The sequence below is a fragment of the Paramisgurnus dabryanus genome, chromosome 8 (genome assembly GCF_030506205.2).
Source record: "Paramisgurnus dabryanus chromosome 8, PD_genome_1.1, whole genome shotgun sequence".
Taxonomy (NCBI): domain Eukaryota; kingdom Metazoa; phylum Chordata; class Actinopteri; order Cypriniformes; family Cobitidae; genus Paramisgurnus; species Paramisgurnus dabryanus.
The window spans coordinates 18,889,075-18,913,389 of NC_133344.1; the positions used below are offsets into that span (position 1 = coordinate 18,889,075).

The 24,315-nt window shown below is 37.2% G+C and overlaps 1 protein-coding gene across 1 annotated transcript in view; it reads right to left on the reverse strand.

Annotated features, from left to right (window-relative positions):
* The window catches only part of b3glcta (beta 3-glucosyltransferase a), a 79,290-nt gene that overhangs the window by 14,613 nt on the left and 40,362 nt on the right, over nucleotides 1-24,315 (reverse strand). The window contains exons 4-8 of the mRNA XM_065280857.2: nucleotides 15,407-15,516; nucleotides 7,126-7,202; nucleotides 6,728-6,839; nucleotides 3,735-3,871; nucleotides 3,069-3,132 (exon numbers count right to left, since the gene is read on the reverse strand). Coding sequence (XP_065136929.1) covers nucleotides 3,069-3,132; nucleotides 3,735-3,871; nucleotides 6,728-6,839; nucleotides 7,126-7,202; nucleotides 15,407-15,516 — 500 coding nt within the window. The remainder of the gene's footprint in view (nucleotides 1-3,068; nucleotides 3,133-3,734; nucleotides 3,872-6,727; nucleotides 6,840-7,125; nucleotides 7,203-15,406; nucleotides 15,517-24,315) is intronic.

Consider the following 24,315-nt stretch of genomic DNA (forward strand, 5'->3'; position numbering starts at 1 on the left):
AGCCATTTTAGTACTGCAAGACTATAGTCCTGTCTACTGAAATGGGAAAAACAGATATCTCTTAAATGACAATTAGGCCTGTCACGATAACAAATTTTGCTAGGCGATAAATTGCCTCGGAATTTATCGCGATAGGCGATAACATCGATGCTCCGGGACCATTATAATAATGCAGATACACCTTTTCAAAGATCTATAAACTTTTATTTCTAAACAATAAGTAATACTGGAACTGGAAGACATTTTAAATATCCACAAGAAATGAACAAAATAACAGGATGATTGCGTTTTAGGTGCATATGCATGTTTGTCGTGTTGCCACTTTTAAGTGCTACGTTATTACCACAAATGCGACATAACGGCTCGTTCAGGTTTAGTGGTTCACCTCGGTCATTAGGTTTAAATCCAAAGTACTCCCACACTGCAGCTGTAGCGTTTGGTTTTGAAACTTGGCTGTTTACACTTGGTATCAAGATGTGTTTTTGATCAGATCACAAGTGGACGAGAGAGACATATCACATTTACACCTGGTATTTAAATCCGTCTCTTTTGTCCACTTTCGACCGCTTCTGTGCTGAATACTGTGAGGGGACGGTCCGTGAGACGGTGGGCGAGTCTCTCCGCTGTCATTTGAACGCCAGCGGGAGTAATTATGAGTTTATATGGACGCAAACTAATATTATGTCCACTGCTTGTTTAGCAAGTAAACATGCTGCACAGTATTTTCTACATGTATATGTTAAAGCTTTCTCTGAATTTTCAGCGCAATTGATGAAATAAGATCGCGCAACTTTCACACGCTTGCAAAATGAAACTGCGGAGATCACCCGCTTTAGTTTATCAATGAAAGGCTAAAATAGCACTGTTCACCTTGTGTCAGAAAAGTCAGAAAAGACGTAAAACATTGTGATCCGATCGATAAAAACGCATGTTAATGACAAGTGTAAACAGCCTCTAGTAAATCCATCTTTTTCTCCAACTCTCGTCTTAACTAGTGTTTTCTCCTGCTACACTTCTCACGCGGCTCTCATCCTCCTCAGTACTCCTACTGTGATAGGCTACGCCAGGAGTCCCCCCTCCCCACACAGATCATGCGACTGACAAATGACTGACGAGGGTTCACTCCTTGTCACTCGTTGCACGGAGCGGTCATCCAGTCTCTTTGGTAGAGAGAGAGAGAGACAAGGAAAACAAACAAGCATGCAAATGTGAATTATCGCGGCCTAAAAAAATGATCGAGCTCATTTTATTTACCGTGCGATTAATCGATTTATCGTTTATCGCGACAGGCCTAATGACAATTAAACATATTAACATATTTTGGACCAACAATTAAACCTGACATCATCTGTATCATAACGTTTGTTCTTAAAATAATTGTTCACCTATGACGTATGTACATTTATTTTTTTCTGTTGAACACAGAGGAACTGTGGCGGCCAGTGACTTATTTTCCAAGGGGCGCGAATTCAAAATGTGTGTTTGGTGCGTCATGTGAACCTATGTGCATTATGCATCATGTCAAAATACGTGCCTGATGGCCACGTGTGCGAGTTTATGATAAAAGAGACGCTCATGTTCACAAAATACTCACAAAACACTCACTTAACCCTAAACTCTGAATACACATGAGATTAATCGAGTATCTGGCAAACTACGCATCTGTTTTATCATAAAGCCATTTGAAGCGTCTGCAGCAGGAACGTATTTTGACTACGGCTGTCAAAAGATTAATCGCGATGAATTGCATACAAAATGAAAGTTTGTTTTTGCATAATATATGTGTGTGCAGTGTGCACCGTTTGTAATTATATTGTATATATAAATACACATGCATGCATTTATATGTATATGTTTATTTAGATTTTGATATATATATATATATATATATAAAAAAATGTAAAAATATATGCATAAATAACATGTTTCTTAAATTTTTTTAATGTATGTGTGTGTTTATATATTCACATATTAATTACACACAATAAACACGCAAATATATTATGCACACACAAACGTATTAATTGCAATTCATCTTTTGACAGCCCTAATTTTGACATGACATAGGTTAACATGACGTGCCGAACACATATTTTGACATGATGAGTCACACACATGATTGGCTAAATACATGCTATTTTTATGAGCTTCGTATCGTGCGCCTTAAAAAAGAAGTCACCGGCTGGAAATGAATGGTGCCCTAAATCTGTTCGGTTATTAAAGGGGACAGAGAATTAAAAACCATTTTTACCTTGTCTTTGTTGAATAATGGTAGTCTACCCGCATTCACGAACATACAAAAAGTGTTAGACATGCTAAACATCTCAGCCTCATAGAAATTCCTCTTTTAGAAATGTCAGCCAGAAAACAGCCCAATCTGAAAAACTGATGCTTATGACATCACAGGCATCTCACTGCCCCTCCACTTTAAAATAATTTGCTACATTTTTTGAGTGGCAGCAAAGTCAGCCAATCAGTAATGAGATTGCAAGTTAAGCCAGTAGGGGGAGCCAAATAGGTGCAAAACCACTTGTTTAAAATCCCCCACCCTAATAGAGCTATCTGAGAGAGGTTTTAGGAAGCTTCTAAGGCATTACAGACCCAAACAAAAAAAAATTGTCTACATGTCACATCACAGAACAAGGATAAATACCCCGTTCAATCATTCTATGTCACCTTTAACATTTTAAAATATATCTTCATTTGTGTTCAGCATTTTTATACAGGTTTTAAACAACTTGAAGTAAATGATGACAGAATTTAATTTATTTGGTAAACTATCCCTTTAAGGTCAGATTGCACTAAAAACACATTTGTTCGAGCCAAGGTTGTTTAACTACTGTGAATGCGTACAGGTTGGCAAGTGCCTCACACATAAACTCATTAGTGTTTATCAATTGATTGGTTTATTTAAGGCGGGACTTCCGTTGCCAGAGCGTTCCATTATCCTCCATTCATAGTACTAGCAGTGCTCAATCTCTTAATATCTAATATCTTTTACAAAACCCATCACAGGCTGAGATGATTTGATGCACAATTATGATAAGATAAAACGATCCCATTCTCACCTCATGCTTTAGATCTATGGTGAAGTCTGACTTTAAAGGCTCCTCTTGAATTTTGTTCGTCAACCTAAAATGCGACAACGACAGAATTGTTAAAATTCACTCAAAAAATATCTCATCTAATTTCTAGTGATACAAATACAAAAGTACCATAACATGCTGTCGTTCAACGTTCATCAGAATATCATGGATATACCCTAATACAGTGGTTTCCAACCTTTATCACTTCAAGGCCCCCTAGTTGCCCACAACATTTGAAGGCCCCCCACTCACTCATTTTTACCAAATAAAATTAACTAGAGCTTGGAATGATTAGACAAAAGTATATCCGCTACTAAAATAGCAAAAAATATCTATAATTTTAAGTCAACTTGAGGCCCCCTTGGAAATCTGCTGAGGTTGGGAAAAACTGCCTTAATACATTAAACTACAGAATTTAGTAAACTAACATGGATACCATAACTGGTACATTTTGTGTTGGAATTTTTACAAAGAAAATTTCCAGCAGTAAATAAAGAGATTTTAGGTAAGCGTTGCATGAATGTTATTAATTCATATACAGTACTAATTTTTTGGGTGATACACTCGTAATCAGATCAAAATTGGACTGCTGAAACCTGCATCGTCTTGTGATATTCAGCCAAGGGTAACTGAAGGCTTTAATCGAACCTGTTAACAAGAGGGATACTAAGCGCCCATCCGGCAGAGAAGTCTGGGTACTTGAAGGCTGCAGGGTTCTCTGAGAAGGCGTAATGATGGATGATGGTAGACTCTTCATCGTGTAATGGCTTGCCAAGAAACCACTCCTGGGGACACAAAGACAAGATCAATCAAAACGATGGTCATCTTAGACTAAATTAAACCATAATAGCATCCGCCCATTAAAATGACACTGTGTGCTGGTCTCAGATTGAGCAGCAAGATGTAGGCCTAAAGACAACGACTATGAGACGTGACCTTCACAGTAGTTATAAGAAAAAGTATTAATTTCCTGTCATTTCTAAACTGCATGACTTGTTCTCTTCAATGAAACACTAAAGGAGAAATTTTGAAGAATGCATGTGCTGTTTTATCCATCCATGTTTATATTTTACGCTTTTAAAGCAACACTATGTAGTTTTTTTACCTTTAAATAATGTCTCTAAAATTATTTCAGTGATAGAACAACTTTTAACTGTACAATTTGTACTGTTGCTGCAACCTAAGCAGCCTCCTAGCTGCTACAAGCACACTCTGAAAGTGGCGGTGGAGGGTAGGAAACACAGCCCCGCCCCTCCCCCTGCCTGCAGAAGAGTGTCTGATACCAGGCACGGTTGCGCTTTTCAACCACATGGGGGAGCTGTAAGTCATTTTTACATGGAAACTACATAGTGTTGCTTTAAAGGATGCAAAAAAAAACATGATATCCCTATTACACTGTCAGAAATAGGTACAAAAGTTGTCACTGACCAGTACCTTTTCAAAATGTACACTTTTGTACCTAAAAGGTGCATTTTGGTACCACAAAGGTACATATCTGTACCAACCCAGTGACAACTTTTGTACCTTTATTTCGGAGAGTGTTAGACACCAGTAAAGAAAGTGTGAATTTATAGTCCGGTTTCCTAGTTAAAGACCCACTTGAAAGTCTTGTCACATATATCATTTGTGTACACAAGGACTCATTTTTTAACCTTCAATGTTTTCATACAGAATGATACTGGGGTCGTCAAAGCCAGTTTAAAAGCGGTCAACTGATGTATATCTGTAATGCTTTAGGCTGTACATACTCTTGTAGGTATAAGTATGTCTATCCTTATAACAGCAACTTTAAATCCATCAAAAATCCCTGCTAGACTGGCTGTATTAGTAATGTGATTTTCTTTCTATAAGGTTTGTTTATCATTGATTCAAGTGGGCCTTCTGCAGGCTGCAAGCTGAAAAGATTTATCGATCTGGATGAATAATTTCGCTCTTCAATCACTTCTGCAAAGCAGTTACTCATAAAAACTTTCTCCCATAAAGTGCTGACACCCTGGGGTTTGTAGTGCAACAGTGATGCCGTCAGGACAGCTTTATATTTCCTTCTAAATATATAAGTGCATATGTCATTATATACATTTAGAAAAGTTGTCTAAACTACTGTCTGGGCCCACACTTTGTGCATATGACATTAAATGCATGTGATTGTACAGTATTAACAATAGAACTAATAATAATAGCCTGTAAACAAAACAGTTATGTTTAATAACATTAATAAAGGGCACCTATTTCATTGCTTAAAAAACAACATTTTGTGTATAATAAAATGTGTCTGGGTGGTTTATGGTTAAAAAAACACATTATTTTCCACAAACCATACATTTTTGTAGCTCCAGATATCCTGCCTTCTTCAACCGCTTTGATTTTGTACAAAACTGTGTTCTTGATTGGCCAGCTAATCTGTATGTTGTGTTTGACCTGAATACATCTGACGTCAACCGGAAATGTGACGCTCCTTACCATGTTTAAAAGATTCGCGCACAATGCAAAGCTAACAGGAGTTAACTTACAGACTTAGTCCAAAGCGGGAGGAATTATGATAATGTCGGTCTTGTCTACATCACCAATCCCAGGAAATAAACTGTTGCCTACAATCCGTGTGTTTGTTGTAGTCCAAGAAAAAAGATTTACGTTGGAGACGATAACTCGTGTCATCGTTTACTTTTGGGTTTGTACCTTTTGCTTATCATTAAAGCAACACTATGTAGTTTTTTTTTACCTTTAAATAATGTCTCTAAAATTATTTCAGTGATAGAACAACTTTTAACTAGACAAATTGTACTGTTGCCGCAACCTGAGCAGCCTCCTAGCTGCTACAAGCACACTCTAAAAGTGGCGGTGGAGGGTAGGAAACACAGCCCCGCCCCTCCCCCTGCCTGCAGAAGAGTGTCTGATACCAGCCACTGTTGCGCTTTTCAGCCACATGGGGGAGCTGTAAGACATTTTTACATGGAAACTACATAGTGTTGCTTTAAAGCAACACCAAAGAGTTTTTTTTACCTTATAACGTTTCCAAAAAAGTTTCAGTGGTTCATCCACTCAAAACAGGGTGAATGGCACTTTCACATTCGCTTTGCAGCCCTCTATCGGCCAAAACCGCACTAAAGAAGTTTCCAACCGTCGGGGTAGTGGTCCTGTAGTTCGAGTGAAAACTACAAAAACCTACAATCCAATCAGAGCCAGCTATGCTGCAGTATTTACGACAGTGGTAATGAACAATTAGGCTTCTAACCTGTAGGGGGAGCAAAGAGCAATAAGTCTTTAGTGTTGCTTTAACATATTTTGAAAGAAAAAATACGTTTCTTATTCTTAGTTTTTTTCTTATTCTTTTTTTGCCCTCAATTGACAAACAGTAAGGAGAGGACAGAAATGTACAGGGTGAAAAGAGGCGAACAGGACCCGGCAAAGGATCGCCATAAGCACGTCTACGCTACATGTCGGATCACTGCCCACTACACCAGCGGCTAGGACTGAAGTGAAGACAGCACTGAACTACCATGAAATCAGCACTAGCACATGTTTAATTTGACATGGACAAAGCAACAAGTTACAGACACTTGTACTTTTCTTTGGCAAAAAGACAACCTAAAAAAATCTGGTTAGATTGCACAGGGTCACTGCACATTACGAAAAGTTCTTACTTTCCTGCGGTCAAATTTCTTGAGGACTCGAAAAAGTTTTGCAAGTGTCACCCTGGTGTCCTCTTCTAGAAACACGATCCATGAAGAGTTCTTCCCAAAATGAGACGAAAAGCTGAAGAAAAGAACAGTCTGTATCATCAAAACTGGACAACATAAACCAGTAATAACCTTAAACCAGTTAATACAAACATCACGGTAGTTGCTGCATAATAGGCCTATTGACTTTTTCATAAAACCAAGATTAAAATTTAAGGTACAATTAATATGGTATGACATTTTTAAATGTACAAATATTCAGGGTTTCAGTGTAGGTTATTATGAGTAAAAACAATATAACATACAAATACAACCATGAATTCTTCACTTTGCAATGTATGAGAAGTTGCTCCATCACTTACTAAGGCATCATTGGAAGAATACTCCAGTTTCCCTCTGTGTCTGACAGTGTGTGTAAGAGCAGGATAACAGGGGCTTTCTGAAACACACAAACACTCTGTTACTGTCAGTAACTGGAAGATACTGTGTGAAATTTCACAGCTACTGTATGAAGGTTTGCCAAATCAGTACAGTAGTTTACTTTCAGGGCAACAGTCTGCACAATGCATGAACTTCTAAGATAGACTGGAAAATGTGTCATCTAAGACAAAGAGTTTTTTTTCTGCTAAGATAGGGCACAGTAGATTGTGTATACTGTATTTGATACTCCTGTAAATGTGAATTTCTACTGTACACTGTCAGTATAAAAGGTAAACAAATGGTCCCAGCTGTCACGGGGGCAGTAGGGGACCGCAGGGCGCAACCTAACACTTTTTGGTTTTGGCTCAATGATTCAAAAAAATATTTGAGTTTGATTCATTATATTTTTACACAAGCAACACACACATCTCTGCTACGAATGAACATTTGAAGTTTGTTTCTAGTACTTACCATTTTTGAACAAATACACCAAACGTGACAGAAGTGCAAACGTTACAACTTACCCCATTGGTTGTAACAGGCAGGGGGTTAGTTGTAACACTTGTTAAAAAATTAAGTTTGCAGGCAAATATTTCAATACTATTTTGTCTATATACTTGAAGTGGATATTGTTTATATATCTGTCTATAATAGCAAGTATCCACACTGTATTCATACATCCAGCCATTTTCTAACAATAGTTCAATTATAAATGGATACAAATGTCTTAATATGTGAGAAAAAGCAGCACAATTATGATAACCATTCTGAGATAATGAGGATCAAAGTCTGATTTTAGCCATTCATTTCATTATGATTTCAATCTTTGATGTGAACTTATTCAATCAATATTAAAGATATGAACAAAAATATATCTGACACATGCATATTTATGTTGTTGGCAGCCCATTCGTTTGTAGCCTATTGAAAACAACAGTAAGAATTATGTTAATGTTAGAGGTTTTCATATCATAAGTGCTGAGGGATTAGTTGTAACACAGCGTTACAGGGTCAAAATATTTTCAAGCCTACCAAAAAAGTTACTAAGACCTGCAGACATATTTCAAAATGATGCTATGTTTTAGTCAACAAGAAACTGATTAAATATGACATAGCATTGGATTTGGTTTCTTACACACCCAACTTAGAAACCAAAAAAAGGAAGAAAAAATGACTTGCATGCCACCAAAACACTCGTTCATCAATAACTCTCTTGAAAAACATTATACATTTCCAATAATTTGCGGGAGATCGTCTTTTGGCATCGCGAAAAAATTACGGAAAACCAAAACGCCCAGCCTTGTCTAACAATGTAAACAGTCCTTGCGTTCGTTTTTGCCCCGCGCACCCCTACCCTTTAAAAAAAGTCCTAATATGTACCATTTGGATACAGATAAGTATACATTCCATACTAACATGTACCATTGAGTTATTTATATGCATTCTTTGGTACTTATGCCTTTGATGTATAATATGACCTCTTTAGGTGCTAACAGTGTACTTTTTGAAAGGGTGCCATTCCATTTTTAAACAGTTTTTACAAATGATTTGGTTCTGGCAAAATACCGTACTTCCTTAAGCGATAATTTTCATCTTCAGCTGAGATTTACTTGATACTGAAGACTTTAAATTTACCTACAACATTTTTGTTACATCACCATTGTATGACTCAAACTTGTACCAAAAATTATAAAAAGAAACCTCAACCTCCAATTCACCCTAAATCACCAAATCTTTCAATTTGGGGGTTAAAAAAAGCACACACAAGTCTTTAAATGATCTTTCTTGACACACATTCAGTACCAATGTACATTAAACATGGTTTCCAAGAAAGTTGATCCCATCTTCAGTGATGACAACTAAAAATAGCCAAGAAGTGAGGACTTTGTGACACTCACGGTGTCTTCCCGCTGCTCATAAAGACGTGTAAAAGCATGAAAGGGACTTTGATTATAGCGTGACTCAATCTGAAGATTGTGAAGATTGGGGTCAGCGAGACCCTGTTACGATGCGTATTTCAAAAACAGAAGATCGCTCAGACTTAATCGTGTGACCATCAGAGACTAGACATGTAAGAAATTAGCCACTGAGCTAATCGCAAGGTGGACGCATAGCTAAAGTTTGGTAAAGCACTTTCCATGACCCCAGTTTCAACAAAGTGTCCATTTGGATCACGCCTAATGTTACTAAACTGGTAAACAAGCTGAGGTTTCCATCACATTACAAAGCTGCAAACCAGCATCTCTGGGTTGTGTATGTGTGGGGCGGATCTATCAAAAGAAGGTCCGGATTCTGTTGGGGTAGGGCGTGTTTGTTTGGGTGATTTCAAATATCAAAATTGGCTTTCAGAGATCATGCACCCCGCCTTTAATGTATGTTGACTTTATGTATATTCTATTGTGTGTCTTCTGTAAAGCTGATTTGCAACAGTGTAAACAGTGAAATGAACTGAACTGAACCTGTGGGAAAGTGAATCTTTCCGATTACGCGTTCAGCAATTACCCTTTGCCATTTTTAACAAAATGACATTTTCTTGTGCATCTGCTGTTTAATCTAAAAGGGATACAAGCGTGCTTAAATGTCAGGCCTTGGGTAGAATATCACCCTGAGACAACATGGGTGATAAATGAACCGAAGAAGTACATCTGTTGCATGTTTTCACCGGCAGCAAATCACTTACAGGAGAGATGGGACAACATCCCCATTAAACTAGTGTTTTAAGTTTGCATAATGAACAGAATTTCCTAGTCAGCAGTCTGCATCTAAACTGTGTTTTTTTAAAAGCTGCGTGTCAGGTCAAACTAATACAAATCATTATTTGGATGCATTTCAGTTGTGAGGTCAGGTTGACTTAGCTAATGTTCTCTCTGTCTATTCAGCCTAATTACAATAGAGATTGGACAAATGTAATACATCAGTGCCCTGCTAAGGGTAGCGCAGTGTAACCATGACTGTGAATCGCTGTAATTAATTAGAGAAAATTTGAGCTGATGGAAAACACAGCTCAAAGCTTCTTTACTGTCTACAATGAATTATCCAGCTGTCATTTGCAATTACAAAACTCTCTCCAATACTTTAGATATAAATTAGAAGGCATAATTTAATTGTTATATCTTGAGAATACATAATGGCTTGTTAAAGGCATAATATTTGCTTACGCAAACCAAACTACTAAACAAAACTCTTGTCGACTGTGTGCAGGAAACATTAAATAATAAGACATAGGCTCCCTTTGTAGTATAAATATGTGACCCTGACAGTGTTATCCAGGCTAAGTCTCAATTTAATTAGGAGATTATGCGCATTAAAGTTTTTCTCATGGTCAACAGACATAAAAACATCATTCTATATATATTCTAGATTACAGTATATATACATAAAAAACGATATATAAATAAAACATTTCTTAAATATATATACAGTATATATGTATATGTGTTTAAATATACATAATATTTACACACAGCACAAACTCATATTTATGCAAAAAATATTAAATAATATAATTACTTTTAATTTGTATAAGATTAATCTAGATTAATCTATGCCCAGCCCTAATTTTTTATTCATAGCAACTCCTCACTAAAACAAGAAAGTTAAAAATTTATTGTAATTTAAATTTGATTAAACTTATTTAAGTGCAAAAGTGGGGGGTTTCATTTTAATCTTTCTAATAATTATACATTTTTGTACGGTACACTTCGTTTGAATTCATACGAAATAGTCAACATGTAAAAATTCAGCTCAATCCATGCAGTAACTGACGCATGATGTAGCTTTCCACAAAAACACTATATTGACTTTTAACCCAATCTAAAAAAAAAGTTTGATCAGAATCATGCAATGTTTATGTTGTTTTTCTTCTTTAATCAAAAAATATATGTATATGCAGGGTTCCCACACATTAGTTATAGGACAAGTTCAGTATTTTACACTTAAAGCCCTGTTTTCAGATTGTTTATGATGAAATAGAACGTTTTTTACAGAAATTTCGACATGCGGCTGGCCCGAGAATTTTCGGGTGTTTCTTGTATCACCTCCCACCTCTATAATGGCTTTATAGGTGCACAGGAACAATCCTTCCTAAAATGCATTAAACTTTCGTTTACAAAGACGTGAAACTCACCGAGTGGTCAGGGGTGTTCACTGATATGCTCACACAAAAATCGCTGCAAAAGATGCTTTCCAACAGCTGTTTTAGCATTCGTTGTTAACTTGTGGACCTATTTTTCCAAACGCCTCACACCCGTACATTCTTCCGCTGAGAGCTTGAATAATAGACACTCCAGGCCAGTTGGTGGCGATATTCCACCTTTGCCAATAGCAAGAATACAAACAAAGTTCCCGGTGGCGGAGTAATACAGTACCTCACAGCACATCTAATACAAGTCAATGGAGTTGACTAAAAACTACGATAAAACCTGTTGGAAAGCATCTTTAGCAGCGATTTTTGTGTGAGCATATTAGTGAAATCCCCAGACCACTCGGTGAGTTTCACGTCTTTGTAAACAAAAGTTTAATGCATTTTAGGAAGGATTGTTCCAGTGCACCTATATAGCCATTATAGAGGTGGGAGGTGATACAAGAAACACCCGAAAATTCTTGGGCCAGCCGCATATGTCGAAATTTCAGTCAAAACCGGCGTTCTATTTCATCATAAACACTCTGAAAACAGGGCTTTAAGTGTAAAATACTGAACTTGTCCTTTAACTTCAAATTGAAGGACCTTTCTAGGACTTTCCAGGTCCAATACCCTTAAATTCAAGGATTAAATGTGGGGACACATTTCAAGTGAGAGCAAGGTTACATTGTGTTACCTTTTAAGATACATTGTTACAGTTCCCTTTTGAGGGAACTCGTGCTGCGTCACTGTGGTGACACTTTGGGGACGCCTCCAGGGGAAAAATGCGTCTGAATGTGTATATCCAATTCAACCAATGGTGAGGCTTAACTACAAAGACAGGGTAATGCGGGAGCCAGGAAGTATATCGCTATCTGAAATATTGCCAAAGACGGCGTTACAGGGACGCAGAAAGTATGGCAAAGGAGACGCAGCGTCTGGTTCCCTTCTCAGGGAACAACAGTCACATACGTAACCCGAGATGTTTTCATGTGTCAAACACAACTATGCAAAAAAGCATTTTGGTATAAATCAACATTCGCATAAAGAAGATATAAACATTTAAAGCAAACAGTTTAGCACGTGTGCTTAAAAAGTCTAGAATTTTTATGATATTATCCTACACTACACAGGGAATAATATGGGTTTTTTTTTTCAAAAAACTTCTTGCATAAAATAGATTCAAGCACTTTCAATGACCTGTATCTATGTATGTATATTTTCAAAAACTTCCCAGGGCCTTGAATTTTTTGCCCCAGATTCACAAACTTGGACCTGTGGGAACCCTGTATACTGTATGTCAAGCTTACATTTATTTATAGGGTTGCTTTAAGAATTCATCTTATTTCAGACATTTAAAATAGCAGAATTTAAGGTAATTCTAGTTTATTACAATCTTCACTAATATTACTTATTATTCAATGCAAATTAAAAATTATAATTTGTGACGTTTTTTAAGACCTCATATTTTTATAAATATTCTGGTTTTAAAGCAGTTTAAACTAAATTAGCGTATCATTCAATGCTTCCTTAATATACACTTTACCTAGATTCAAGTGTGTCTTCATTGTTTCCAAAAAAAGAGAAATTTTGAAGATGATGAAGATAAGGAATATCAACAACACAGTGCTCCCATCCAAGCCTGTAACCAGGATACAAATCTTCAGGACATGAACTTCCTGTTCAACAGAAGGATATGGTCTAGTTCACACATAAAGCACCGGTTACTGCCATACTGAGTTAATAGACCTCTTTGCCCTCCCGGGGCTTTACAGTTGATGGATGAATAGCTCAGTGAGTTTGTCTATAGACTCTGTTGGTCTTTAGGTTATTGGATTTGATGCTGTGCACTCCTACTGTTTTGCTCCTTCATCCCCCCAGTGGTGGACCAAACATCCCACAGCCTATAGAAAAACAGTCACTGCAGGCTGCACACTAGCATGTGAATGTCAGTGAGCATAGTCTACAGCACTATATGGTCACATAAGAAACAAATCATTAATCTGAAGACTAATGTAGACAAATACTATTTAGGGGCAGACAGAGAAAGGGTGCAACTGACGGGTATACCCATTTAGATTTGTTATATATGAGGATCTCTGTAACATATAAATATTACACCTGAAAGCTCCAACTAAAAAGATACAAAGTGCTCTGTGGAGACTGGGATGTATGGGGACTTGTATGGGTGATTGACTCATTTCTCAGATCAGTGCTGACATCTTGTGGCAAGGCATAAATAAGCATTAAGTCAAAGAGGGGCATTGTCAATGTGTTATTGTGAGGAACGATGTGGCTGTTTATTCAATATCAAACCAACTCTCTATGTGTGTACTGTATAATTTAATAAATGCATGACAATTTTTGCAATCATATTCATCTGCAATGCCTTCTTATTTAGAAAGATTTTTCTTTAAAATATCTAAAGCATTTTTTTTTATCTTCAAAGTTGTGGAGTTTGATTACATCTTGCATCACTGTTTTGCATCTTCCCCTGTAGAAAAAACCTCTCCCTGACTGCTTAAAATATTCCCTGATGCTAAAATATGAGACCTGCATAGACCTTGGGATTCAAAACAGATCATATCTGACATGTTTTCTGCAAGAATCATGACTTGGATATGATTTTTGAGAGGTACTGATTTTAAAACTCCACATGATATGACTTTTTGAATGCACTTATTCAAGTTTCATGTGATAACAGACTTTAAGGGGACATTCCTGCATCAACAGAAACAAATGGGCGAGTTTTAAATTAGTTTGAGCCAAACAACTCATATAAAGGAGAGAAAATATGACGGGAATCATAGAAGTAAATCAAAACGGCTTGTGTACAGCACCATAACTCAGTAATAATTTATGAGGAAAGTGAAGAACATCCATGGGTACATCCTTTGAAAAATGTCAGCATACTGGGGGAGAACGAGGAGACTGAAAATGAAAGGAAGCAGATCTGATATGGTGGAGGATAAAAGAGGATTCTTAATCTGGTTTTGATTGGATCGGAGGGTGACGGCTCAGTGAACTGGTGCCGAGCACACGGGTTACTGCGGTTCGGCACTTCAGGTTTAAAGAACAAGCAGTCAGAAAGAGTTTGTCTACAGAAGCGTTAAAGGATTGGATGAGGTTGTTGGGGGTGAAAGAAAGAGACCACATTATATTTTCATTTTGAAAGAATTCTGGGACACTATGGAGGGCGAGACGACTCAACCTGTCACTTTCTCTCAGTGTGATAAAGCTTTTAACATCTGAAATGTCAATTTCACCACTTCACCTATTGGAAATGTCACTATGATCCACTCCTGATAAGAAGTGCTATAAATATGCACAGTGAGAAATGTTTATGATCAATGAAAGCTGAACCTGTTTGGGTAATTGCATGACTGCATAAAAATATTGATATTAAAAAAATATTTTCTAGTTAGGTAAATGGTGATTTTAAAATGGTCATATCCATCAGTCCATATTCCTCATAATGGGCAGAAAGTTTAAATATAATCACTTCTTTGAAGAGCAATAGCTCCTTCATTTGTTACATATATACAGTATTACTGCTTCTGGTTTGGGCATTTTTATTCACAGAAATCCTACGGAAGTATGTCGTCTCTAAAAAAATTCTGTCACTTACATAACATGTCTATTTCCCTAATCTAAAATAAATAAATAAATAAATGTCTAGAGACGGATATTTTCTGATGGTTTAGTATCTCAGTAATAAATGCATTCTCTGAGATTTTATATTTCACAAATGTCACATCCATGACACTAAAATTGGCCATCAATATAATTTAAATAAACCATTAAATCACGTAAAAAAGGCCAACTATTACAAAATCTTACCATGCGTTAAAAAAATGCATACTTTGTATATTACTAAGTGTCCTAGCTCCTCGATAGCTCACATCTGGCTTGGCAACATGTTTATAACGGATGCCTATAATTGTCCAGTCAGCCAAATACAAAATTGGAGCATAGCTGTGAAAATCATTTCTCTCTCCGGTGTTAATTTTAACCTAATGTGAAACCATGCCAGCCATGAGCACAAAAAGCCATAAAACATGATAGTGAAAATATGGAGAAGATAAATAAACAGTGCTAAATACCTCTTGAAGAGCTTGTGTCTGCAGGAACAGGTCTGTCCTGAGGTTTTCAGCCTGCTGGACATGGTAAGAGTTCTTCTGGCTCTGGATGACAAACACTATATCGCTCAATCCTGCAACAAAGACAGAGAAAAACAAAAACTCAGCATGTCAGACCATTCCTTCACATCTGTGGAGCTCACAAATATTTCCTTTTGAGAGCGATGACATTTAGTTTGTGACAGAACAATTTTTTGCAGTGGTAAGTACATGTCAAGAAAACAATCATTCAAAAGTAATTGCAGTCATTTGGTGTCCAAATATATTTTTTTTACTACTTCTTTCAAATGGTTATATTTTTAAAAGTTTTCATAATTTGGTCCTTATCGTCACGGATCACATGATGTTACCAGCCATAACAATATAATATTTTACTCTACCTTGGTAACAGAGTTTGACAGTGACAGAACTGAAACTGACTAATGCTGCGTGCACACTGGCAGTGATTACCGTACGTAATCTCGTTCATTTCAATGGAAGCTTGGCTGAATTCTGACAACACGAATAGCAGTGATCGCTGACGACAGTGGGCATGTCCAACTAATGAAAAAAGGGGTTGTTTGAGATGAGCAAATTCTAGGCAGAAACGATCACTGGTGATCGCCGCAAGATGTATTCAGGTTAGAAAAGTGTCAGAGTTATGTTTGACTTGCTCTGATGTCACGCTGAAATGTGCCAAAAAACTGTTGCGATGGCAAGGTGGGCCCGTCGAATTCTGCAGTCTGAAAAGACTGATGGGGCTGTGTCATTTCACTTTATTTATTATGACTCAACTTGTACACTTAAATGTTCTGATTTCTTTGTATGAATTTAATATTTGGCTTGATGGCTACATCTGGTGGAAATTTTGTGTCAATTGCCCACTTAGAAATCACCTTACTGATAAAAATGCTGATGTGTCAAACACTTATTTTCCCCACAGTATTTTTAATTGAATTCCTTTAACCCATTTGGCACCTGATGCTGCATGAAGAAACATTACATCTACCGCTGGTTACTTTTATTTCATGTTTCTAAAGTGTAACAGAGGCTTAGGTACTATGTTTTTTGTAGACATTGACAATTCTAGTATTTTTTCTGAAAACCCTCAGGAGATAAGGGTATTTATCCTAGAATAACATAGGTTTTAGGCGTTTTAGGAGTAAATGAGTTAAACTTTTGTACTGGTGCTGAATAATTTGTACTGTGAGCTGGTTATATTTCACACAACAGAAAAGAATTTGTATTACCACTACACTTAGATTTATTGAAATGACTTATTACATTTACTAAGTAGCCTTTTCCAGTAATGAACAGTTCACCTTCGTTTGATAAACATCTTCATGTAAATGCTTTTATTGGCATTTCAGTTGCACCCATTTCATCAGCAATAAAATATGTGAACGCATCCTCTGCCTCTGCAGAGGACTGTGAGATTGGTGAGGTGTCCGACTTTAAAACTGTTTTTCACTCCTCCCCTCACTGGAGCCGTCTGCTCTCGTCTAAATTTCAGGCGAGGCGAGCCGCATCACAAACAAGCAAACAAGCCTATTCTTGAGAACAGTTCAAATTTATGCAAATGACAAACTACTTTCGGGAGCGACTACCAATGAGGGTGAAGCAGCATCTGTCTTTCGTCATGCAGAGAGGACGTTTACTAATTTAATTATGATTGTTACGAAGACATCCAGAATTAGAAACACAACGACCTCACTGAAAGAGACTGGCGACACACAAGCTGTGACCCAATTCAAAGGCTGGGACCTTCGAAGGTTGCATTCCAAGACCGATTGCATGGCAGCAGTGTGACTGAAAAAGTAAAGTAAGGGGGTCCCAATTCAAAGGCTGCTTTAAACTTAATTCTTCTTTCATTGAGCCTCAAACATTCAATGCGACATTCGAAGGATACAGACATGGAATTGGGACAAAGCTGTAGTGAAAAGGTTGCTGGCGGTGTGCACACGGCATAATATATAAGACACTTTTAAAGGGACACTCTACTTTTTAAAAATATATGCTAATTTTCCAGCTCCCCTAGAGTTAAACATTTGATTTTACCATTTTGGAATCCATTCAGCTGATCTCCGGGTCTGGCGCTACCACTTTTAGCATAATCCATTGAATCTGATTAGGCCATTAGCATTGCGCAAAAAAATAACCAAAGAGTTTCGTTATTTTTCCTATTTAAAACTTGACTCTTCTGTAGTTACATCGTGTACTAAAACTGACGGAAAGTTAAAAGTTGAAAGTAACCAAGGGGACTATTTTCGGGCAGTGCGTAATATCACTACGCCTGCTGCAGCCATGTTACAGCAGCAAAGTCCTTGATTATTACGCCAGAATTAAAGTATAGTTCCTAGCTATATCTGCCTAGAAGATCGCAACTTTCAATTCTCTGTCTGTCTTAGTACACAATGTAACTACAGAAGAGTCAACTTTTAAATAAGAAAAATATTGAAACTCTTTGGTTATTTTTTTGCGCGATGCTAATGGTCTAATCAGATTCAATGGATTATGGTTAGCTATGCTAAAAGTGGTACCACCAGACCCGGAGATCAGCTGAATGGATTCCAAAACAGGTAAAAATCAAATGTTTAACTCTAGGGGAGCTGGAAAATGAGCATATTTTTAAAAAAGTGGATTTTAAGATTCTTGTAATGGTTTGCATACACAAAGAACTTGTAAAACCAAACACTACTAGGCGGACTTTGTCAAAAACAATATTTTAGGATGAAAACATAAAAGGCCATGGCACGGTGGTTTAGGCATGCTGCTGAAATATTATGCATCTGTCAGTTTATAGTTTTGAAACAAGGCTGATATGTCAAAAGATAGTTTTCAGTAGAACTCTCAACCAGGCTCAAGGTCGTAGAATCTGTCAGTTCTGCTGCTGATACACAATACAAACTATACTAAAACACACAAAACAACACATCCACAGCCGCTCTCTAATACACAAAGCAATGCATTATGGACCAAAAATAACCTTGAAATAACCATGTTAAATTGAACATGGCTGTCAGCAATTGGATGTAATGAGCAATGATGTTGAAGGCCTGCGAGTGTTGTCTCTGATATGAGTATAATTAAATGATGATTTACCACGCTGAGACGTTGATCACACTGAGAACAATCTGTGACATTTCACTAATGTCACAACAGTCCCTGCAACCTTTACTTGAACTTTAGATTTACCATCAAACCAGCAGGGCTTTGCCATGTCAACACAGATGCTCTGCTAGACATAAATGACATCTGGGCTTTGTCCCACTGGGGTCACATCATATTGCAAATACATTGGCAAATTTTCAGTAGTTTTGTTTTTGCCTGGTATTAATGCAGCCTTTAAAAATATTATCTACATAATAAATGGTCAAAAATTATCCCTAGCTATCACTTAAAAAAAATGCTGTTTTATTTCAAACCCAGCGTTGGGTCAAAATTTAGTTTAACATATGCTGGGTTGTTTCAACCCAAAATGCTGGGTTGTTTTAACCCATTGTTGGGCCAAATATAAAAATTTTTTAGGATTAATTTAACCCAATACCTGGGCTTGACCCTTTTTGACCCAACGCGGGATGGAAAATAGCCCAGCATTTTCTTTTAGAGTGTTCCGCCCCGATGACAGCTACGGATCATTTTTGACAATTTTTGTACCCTTAAATTTTTCACCTAAAGTAAAACTAAAGTGAAATTTTAAGTAGAAAAAAAAAGGAAATTTTTAAAGTTTATCCAACTTTCACTTTTACAGTGTGGCTTAAAAATAACCCAGGAATTTTTAGAACGCAAGAAAATAATAGGTAAACCATTTAAATTACCATAGTTTTATTACAAATATCATGGTTCAACTATGTTTACAATACGAAGACAACTGTAAATTTGTGATCCCTGTGGTTTTAATACAAATATCATTCAGGAGCTAAGCTGTGCTTACTGTAGAAAAAGCAATGGTTAATATTAATTTGAACCATTTTATCCGAATGAGATACCAGCCAATAAATGCAAAGGTCACACAAAGGCACATTCACTTGATTCAGGCTACATTAAATAAACCATTTACAGCATGTGGATACAAAGATTTATGAGTATCTGTCGCAGGTCAGCTCTAACCAGCCAGTCTTAAAATGTGCGTGCAGGCATTGATTAATTTTATAGATTTGATAGATTCTCACCTTAGGGATCCGTTTGTAAAATTGAAATCGGTTTTCAATTTCCAACCCCAATCTTGCTGGTACAGTGGCACAATTTTCTGTATTTGAGTCTCAGGTTCTAATCTGCATTAGATGCCCTCTCAATGTACAAGACCTCTGCACAATAACTAGAAAGGTTCCCTCTATATTATATACAATATGCCTGCTTGCTATTCTATAAAACTGGTCATGGTGAATGTGTGGGCTTACATGCCCACTGTAAATGACGTCTATGCTGAGCAGCATACTTGCTACCGAATCTGGAAAGCTAATTGAGACACAACCACAGCTTTTGCTCACATCAGCTGTTTCTCACATTATCGCCATCCCCCAACAAAATTTTCTCTCGGATGAAAAATTTGAAGCTGTCACTTTCAACGTGCGGCTTATCTTGTTTGGGTTGTGACAAATAAGCCTTATTTCTCAGAACTGCTCAAAAATGCCATGGAGAGTAAAGGCCCCCTGTTTAATAATAATTTATGGCATGCTGTATTCACTTTATGGCCACATTTTTGCCAAGATTCTCAAAAAAGAAAACGGAAAACTAATAAAGAGACCAAGAGAGCCACGGCTGGCAGGATGCCTCGTGCATTTGCCGGAGCTAACAGGAACAGTGCTCACATGATGAAGTGTCTTCAGGACTTATTAAACAAGTGACGCTTCATATTGCTGTGTAGGTTTTATTACGTGCTCGAGTTTTCTCTGGAAAACATGAGAGTAGAGTTATTTCTCTTGTGCAAGCTATGGTTTAGGTTTATGTTTCAGTGTGTGGTTGTTGTAATGTAATTAAATGGAATATTAGTACATAACGTTGGACACCTTCATTTTGCTTTTATTATAATGGTTATATATATAATGCACATGCGCCAAACTTTGAAAGATGTGCTTGTATATCATTTAATACTGGATATTTCTGAATGGTTTGTGTTTTTAAACTGATGTTGAATAAATCACGTTCTGTGATAAATAATGTCATACATGGAAGAACCCAACCGGTTGGGTTGTAATTGAACCTACACTGTAAAAATTATAAGTTGACTTTAAAAATAACCCAGCCATTTTTAGAGTAAAAAACTCAACAAAAAAAATTAAAGGAATAGACTATCCTTTTTCCATATTAAACTATGTTATTACCTTAACTAAGAAGAGTTGATACATACCTCTATCATCTGTGTGCGTGCACGTAAGCGCTGTGGTGCGCGGTGACTTTTTTGATAGCATTTAGCTTAGCCCCATTCATTCAATGGTACCAAACAGAGATAAAGTTAGAAGTGACCAAACACATCAACGTTTTCCCATTTAAGACAAGTAGTTATACGAGCAAGTATGGTGGCACAAAATAAAATGCAGCGCTTTTCTAAGCGGATTTAAAAGAGGAACTATATTGTATGGCGGAACAGCACTTTTGGGAGTTCTTCGACTCGGCGCAGTAACACTCTCCCTCTCCCATTATGAGAGGGAGAAGGGGAGCGGATTTTTCAGGCGAGTCGACGTTTTATTTCGTGCCACCATACTTGCGCGTATAACTACTCGTCTTAAATAGGAAAAACGTTGATGTGTTTGGTCACTTCTAACTTTATCTCTGTTTGGTACCATTGAATGAATGGGGCTAAGCTAAATGCTATCGAAGTGTCACAGCGCGCCACAGCGCTTACGTGCATGCACTAAGATGATAGAGGTATGTATCAACTCTTCTTAGTTAAGGTAATAACATAGTTTAATATGAAAAAAGGATAGACTATTCCTTTAAGTAATCAATTTCCATACTGTTACGTAAGGTAAGGTTGTTTTGACCTATATTGTTGCATATTTGTTAGTAGAGGATATTTTATTTTTATGGATTATTCTTTTTTTGACCCAATGGGTTTGCTAAATTTTTGTCAAATAATTTTTTGAGTTTTATCCCATTTTGATCCAACATGGTGGTAAAATAACCCAACAATCTAGTGTGTAAAACCACTGCTCATGAATATATTTTTTTTATACTTTTTTTAACAGATAGTTCACGAGTTCGCATTAACATGTAATCGATAGGGAATGAGATAAAGCATATTTGGCGTGCTGTCCGAGGAGAGGGCTCAGAGCTCTGAATTTTTAGCCCGAACCCAGAGTACTCCCCCCTCTTTAACTGTGATAAATCTAGATGAGAGTGAGGTGATGGGGTGGAGGAGGGATGCTGCAAAAAATCTGTCACGGGACAGAGGTGAGGGACTGCCATTTATAGGCACCTCTTTGCACTGATTGGTTGGATCACATGACCATGCTCCTCCCGAACTTAGTTAAATAAACTTCATTAATAAGTAGACCAAATGACCATTTGGTTTTGCATCTAAATATTGACTTCTAAACATTAAAATCCAACCTGGGAATTGCAGAAGAAAGAAAGAAATTTGGAATCGATAGACAGAATCGCAATTAGATTCGCAATTTTAAAAAGTCACGTTCTTCCTTAAAAACCTAGTTAATGTGTAATGTTACTGTTAGAGCATAAATAATACCTGCAAAATGATAAAGCTCAAAGTTCACTGCCAGGCAATATATTTTCTTTAACAGAATTCGCCTTTCATAGCCTACGGCCGGTTTGGGCTACAGCCCTCTACTTCCTGCTTTAATGACGTCAATAAAACAGTTTTTGACTAAACTCCGCCCACAGTAATACGTCAGTCGCTAGCTTTGGCTCAAATGGCTCTGCTAAGTTAAGCTACTGTGGAACACACTAAACAAACTACACAATCAGAACTTAATACATATTTCTGAAGGAACAAGGAAGACATCAGCCCGTTTTTAAGACGGTAAAAACAGCAGTATATTGACGTAATGAACACGTTATATTGCGCACTGTAAACACAATCAAAGCTTGAAAAACACTGGAAGAACGGGACCTTAAATTACATTCAAATGATACCCAACTCTAAGCAAGACACATCTGGTATGCAAATGGTGATTTGTGCATTTATTCAATGACCAACACAATTCAACACATCACAATACATATCAAAATAGCACTTTATTAAGTGTTTTGCTCCAATTTAATATTCATGAGCTAGTCCTTTACCATCTGTTCCAGTGCACGAAAACACCCTCTTCTCAGAAACTTATGAAATGCAACAAAAGGCCTGTAAATATTGTAAACATTCATTTACGTTCTCTTATTAGCTTTTGAACAGCTTCGACAAACCGAAACAATACACGAAACAATTGGTGTGCCAATAACAAACATACAGTTGTAGTCAAATGCATGACCTTGTAATTGTGTCACAGCGTCCCAACGTTCAGAGAATGAAGGTCACAATATAGCAATTTTCATCAAGAAGGAGAATGAGTCACAGCCCATTTGTGAACCTCGCCGTCCACTCAAGGCCAAGGCCAACGGTGCCATGGGCCGGGGGCTGAAGCTGTAATGTAGTGTCAAGCAGCTTTAATTTAGTGTTACTGCCTGCTGTCTCCGCTCTGTCCTTCTCCACCCCAAAGCTGCTATTGATCTGCCAGTTCTGATGGAAAGGGGATTTACCTTCTAAACCTTGCTGTGCCCATCTCCGACGGATCTGCCTGCCTCAGGGAAAGAAGCTTATAAAGAAAACGTACGGCACTCGCTGCAGCTCTCCGTTCGTATCCCGCAGCTCTCAACAGCACTATCTTGGTTTTTAAAGCCTTTGCACTCCGTGAGCTTTCAAGTGCATACGTATGTGTTTGCATACAGGGTCGTGACCATGTCCGTAACAGAATTATTTATATTGGGTATGTGTATGAATGTGCATGTAGTTACAGTACTGTGGAAAAATGGTAAAGCATTGCGTTAGCAGCACAAAAGATTGCGATTTGATCCCAGGGAAAACACATATTGATAAAATGTATAACTTTGTAAGGTACTATAAGTCACTTTGGATAAAGTTTTCTGCAAATGCATACATTTTACATAATGTACTGTAAATTATTTATTTGGAACACGATATGTACTATGCTCTATGGCGGCCATTGCCAAACTGTGGTACGCGGACCACTAGTGGTCCATGAGGGTACTACAGGTGGTCTATGTAAAGGCAAAATAAAAAATTTTGAGAAAAATATATTTATATAATATATATTTATAAAAATATATATTTTTTTAAGAATATGTTTTAAGAATCTGTAGTACTGACGTGATGACCAGTTATAGTTTTAGTGCTAGTAAGCCTTAGAGGTGCAGATAAATTCAGGACTTTGTGTAGACATATTTTATTATGAGTATTATGAGGTGGTCCGCGAAAATTCTTGATTACAAATAGTGGTCTACACACACAAAAAGTTTGAAAACCCCTGCTTTATGAAACAATTATGAGGGCCAAACATAGTGCTCAAGCAAAGAGGAGACTCGACTAACTACACTTCTAAAACTAAAGGTGAGTTATTCAATGGTTAATTTACATCAGAGTTATTGTGTACTTGTTCATGCATACCCAACAACGTTTGAGCAGGTGCTTTTTCTTTAGAAGCCTGAGAAACGTTTTACCCATATTTCTCTCTCAGCATTGTCAGGCACCACAGTAATAATAACGGTGATCCGAACCCGAAGGGCCTCGCCGATAAGGCGACTGCCAATCTCTCATTGTCTCCCTAATGCCTCAGTAATGTCAGACTGGGAGCACAGAGCAGAGCGTAAAAAAAGAAACCAATTAAGAATGAATTTAATTGTGGGCTCTACACTAATGACGTTCGATTAATCAT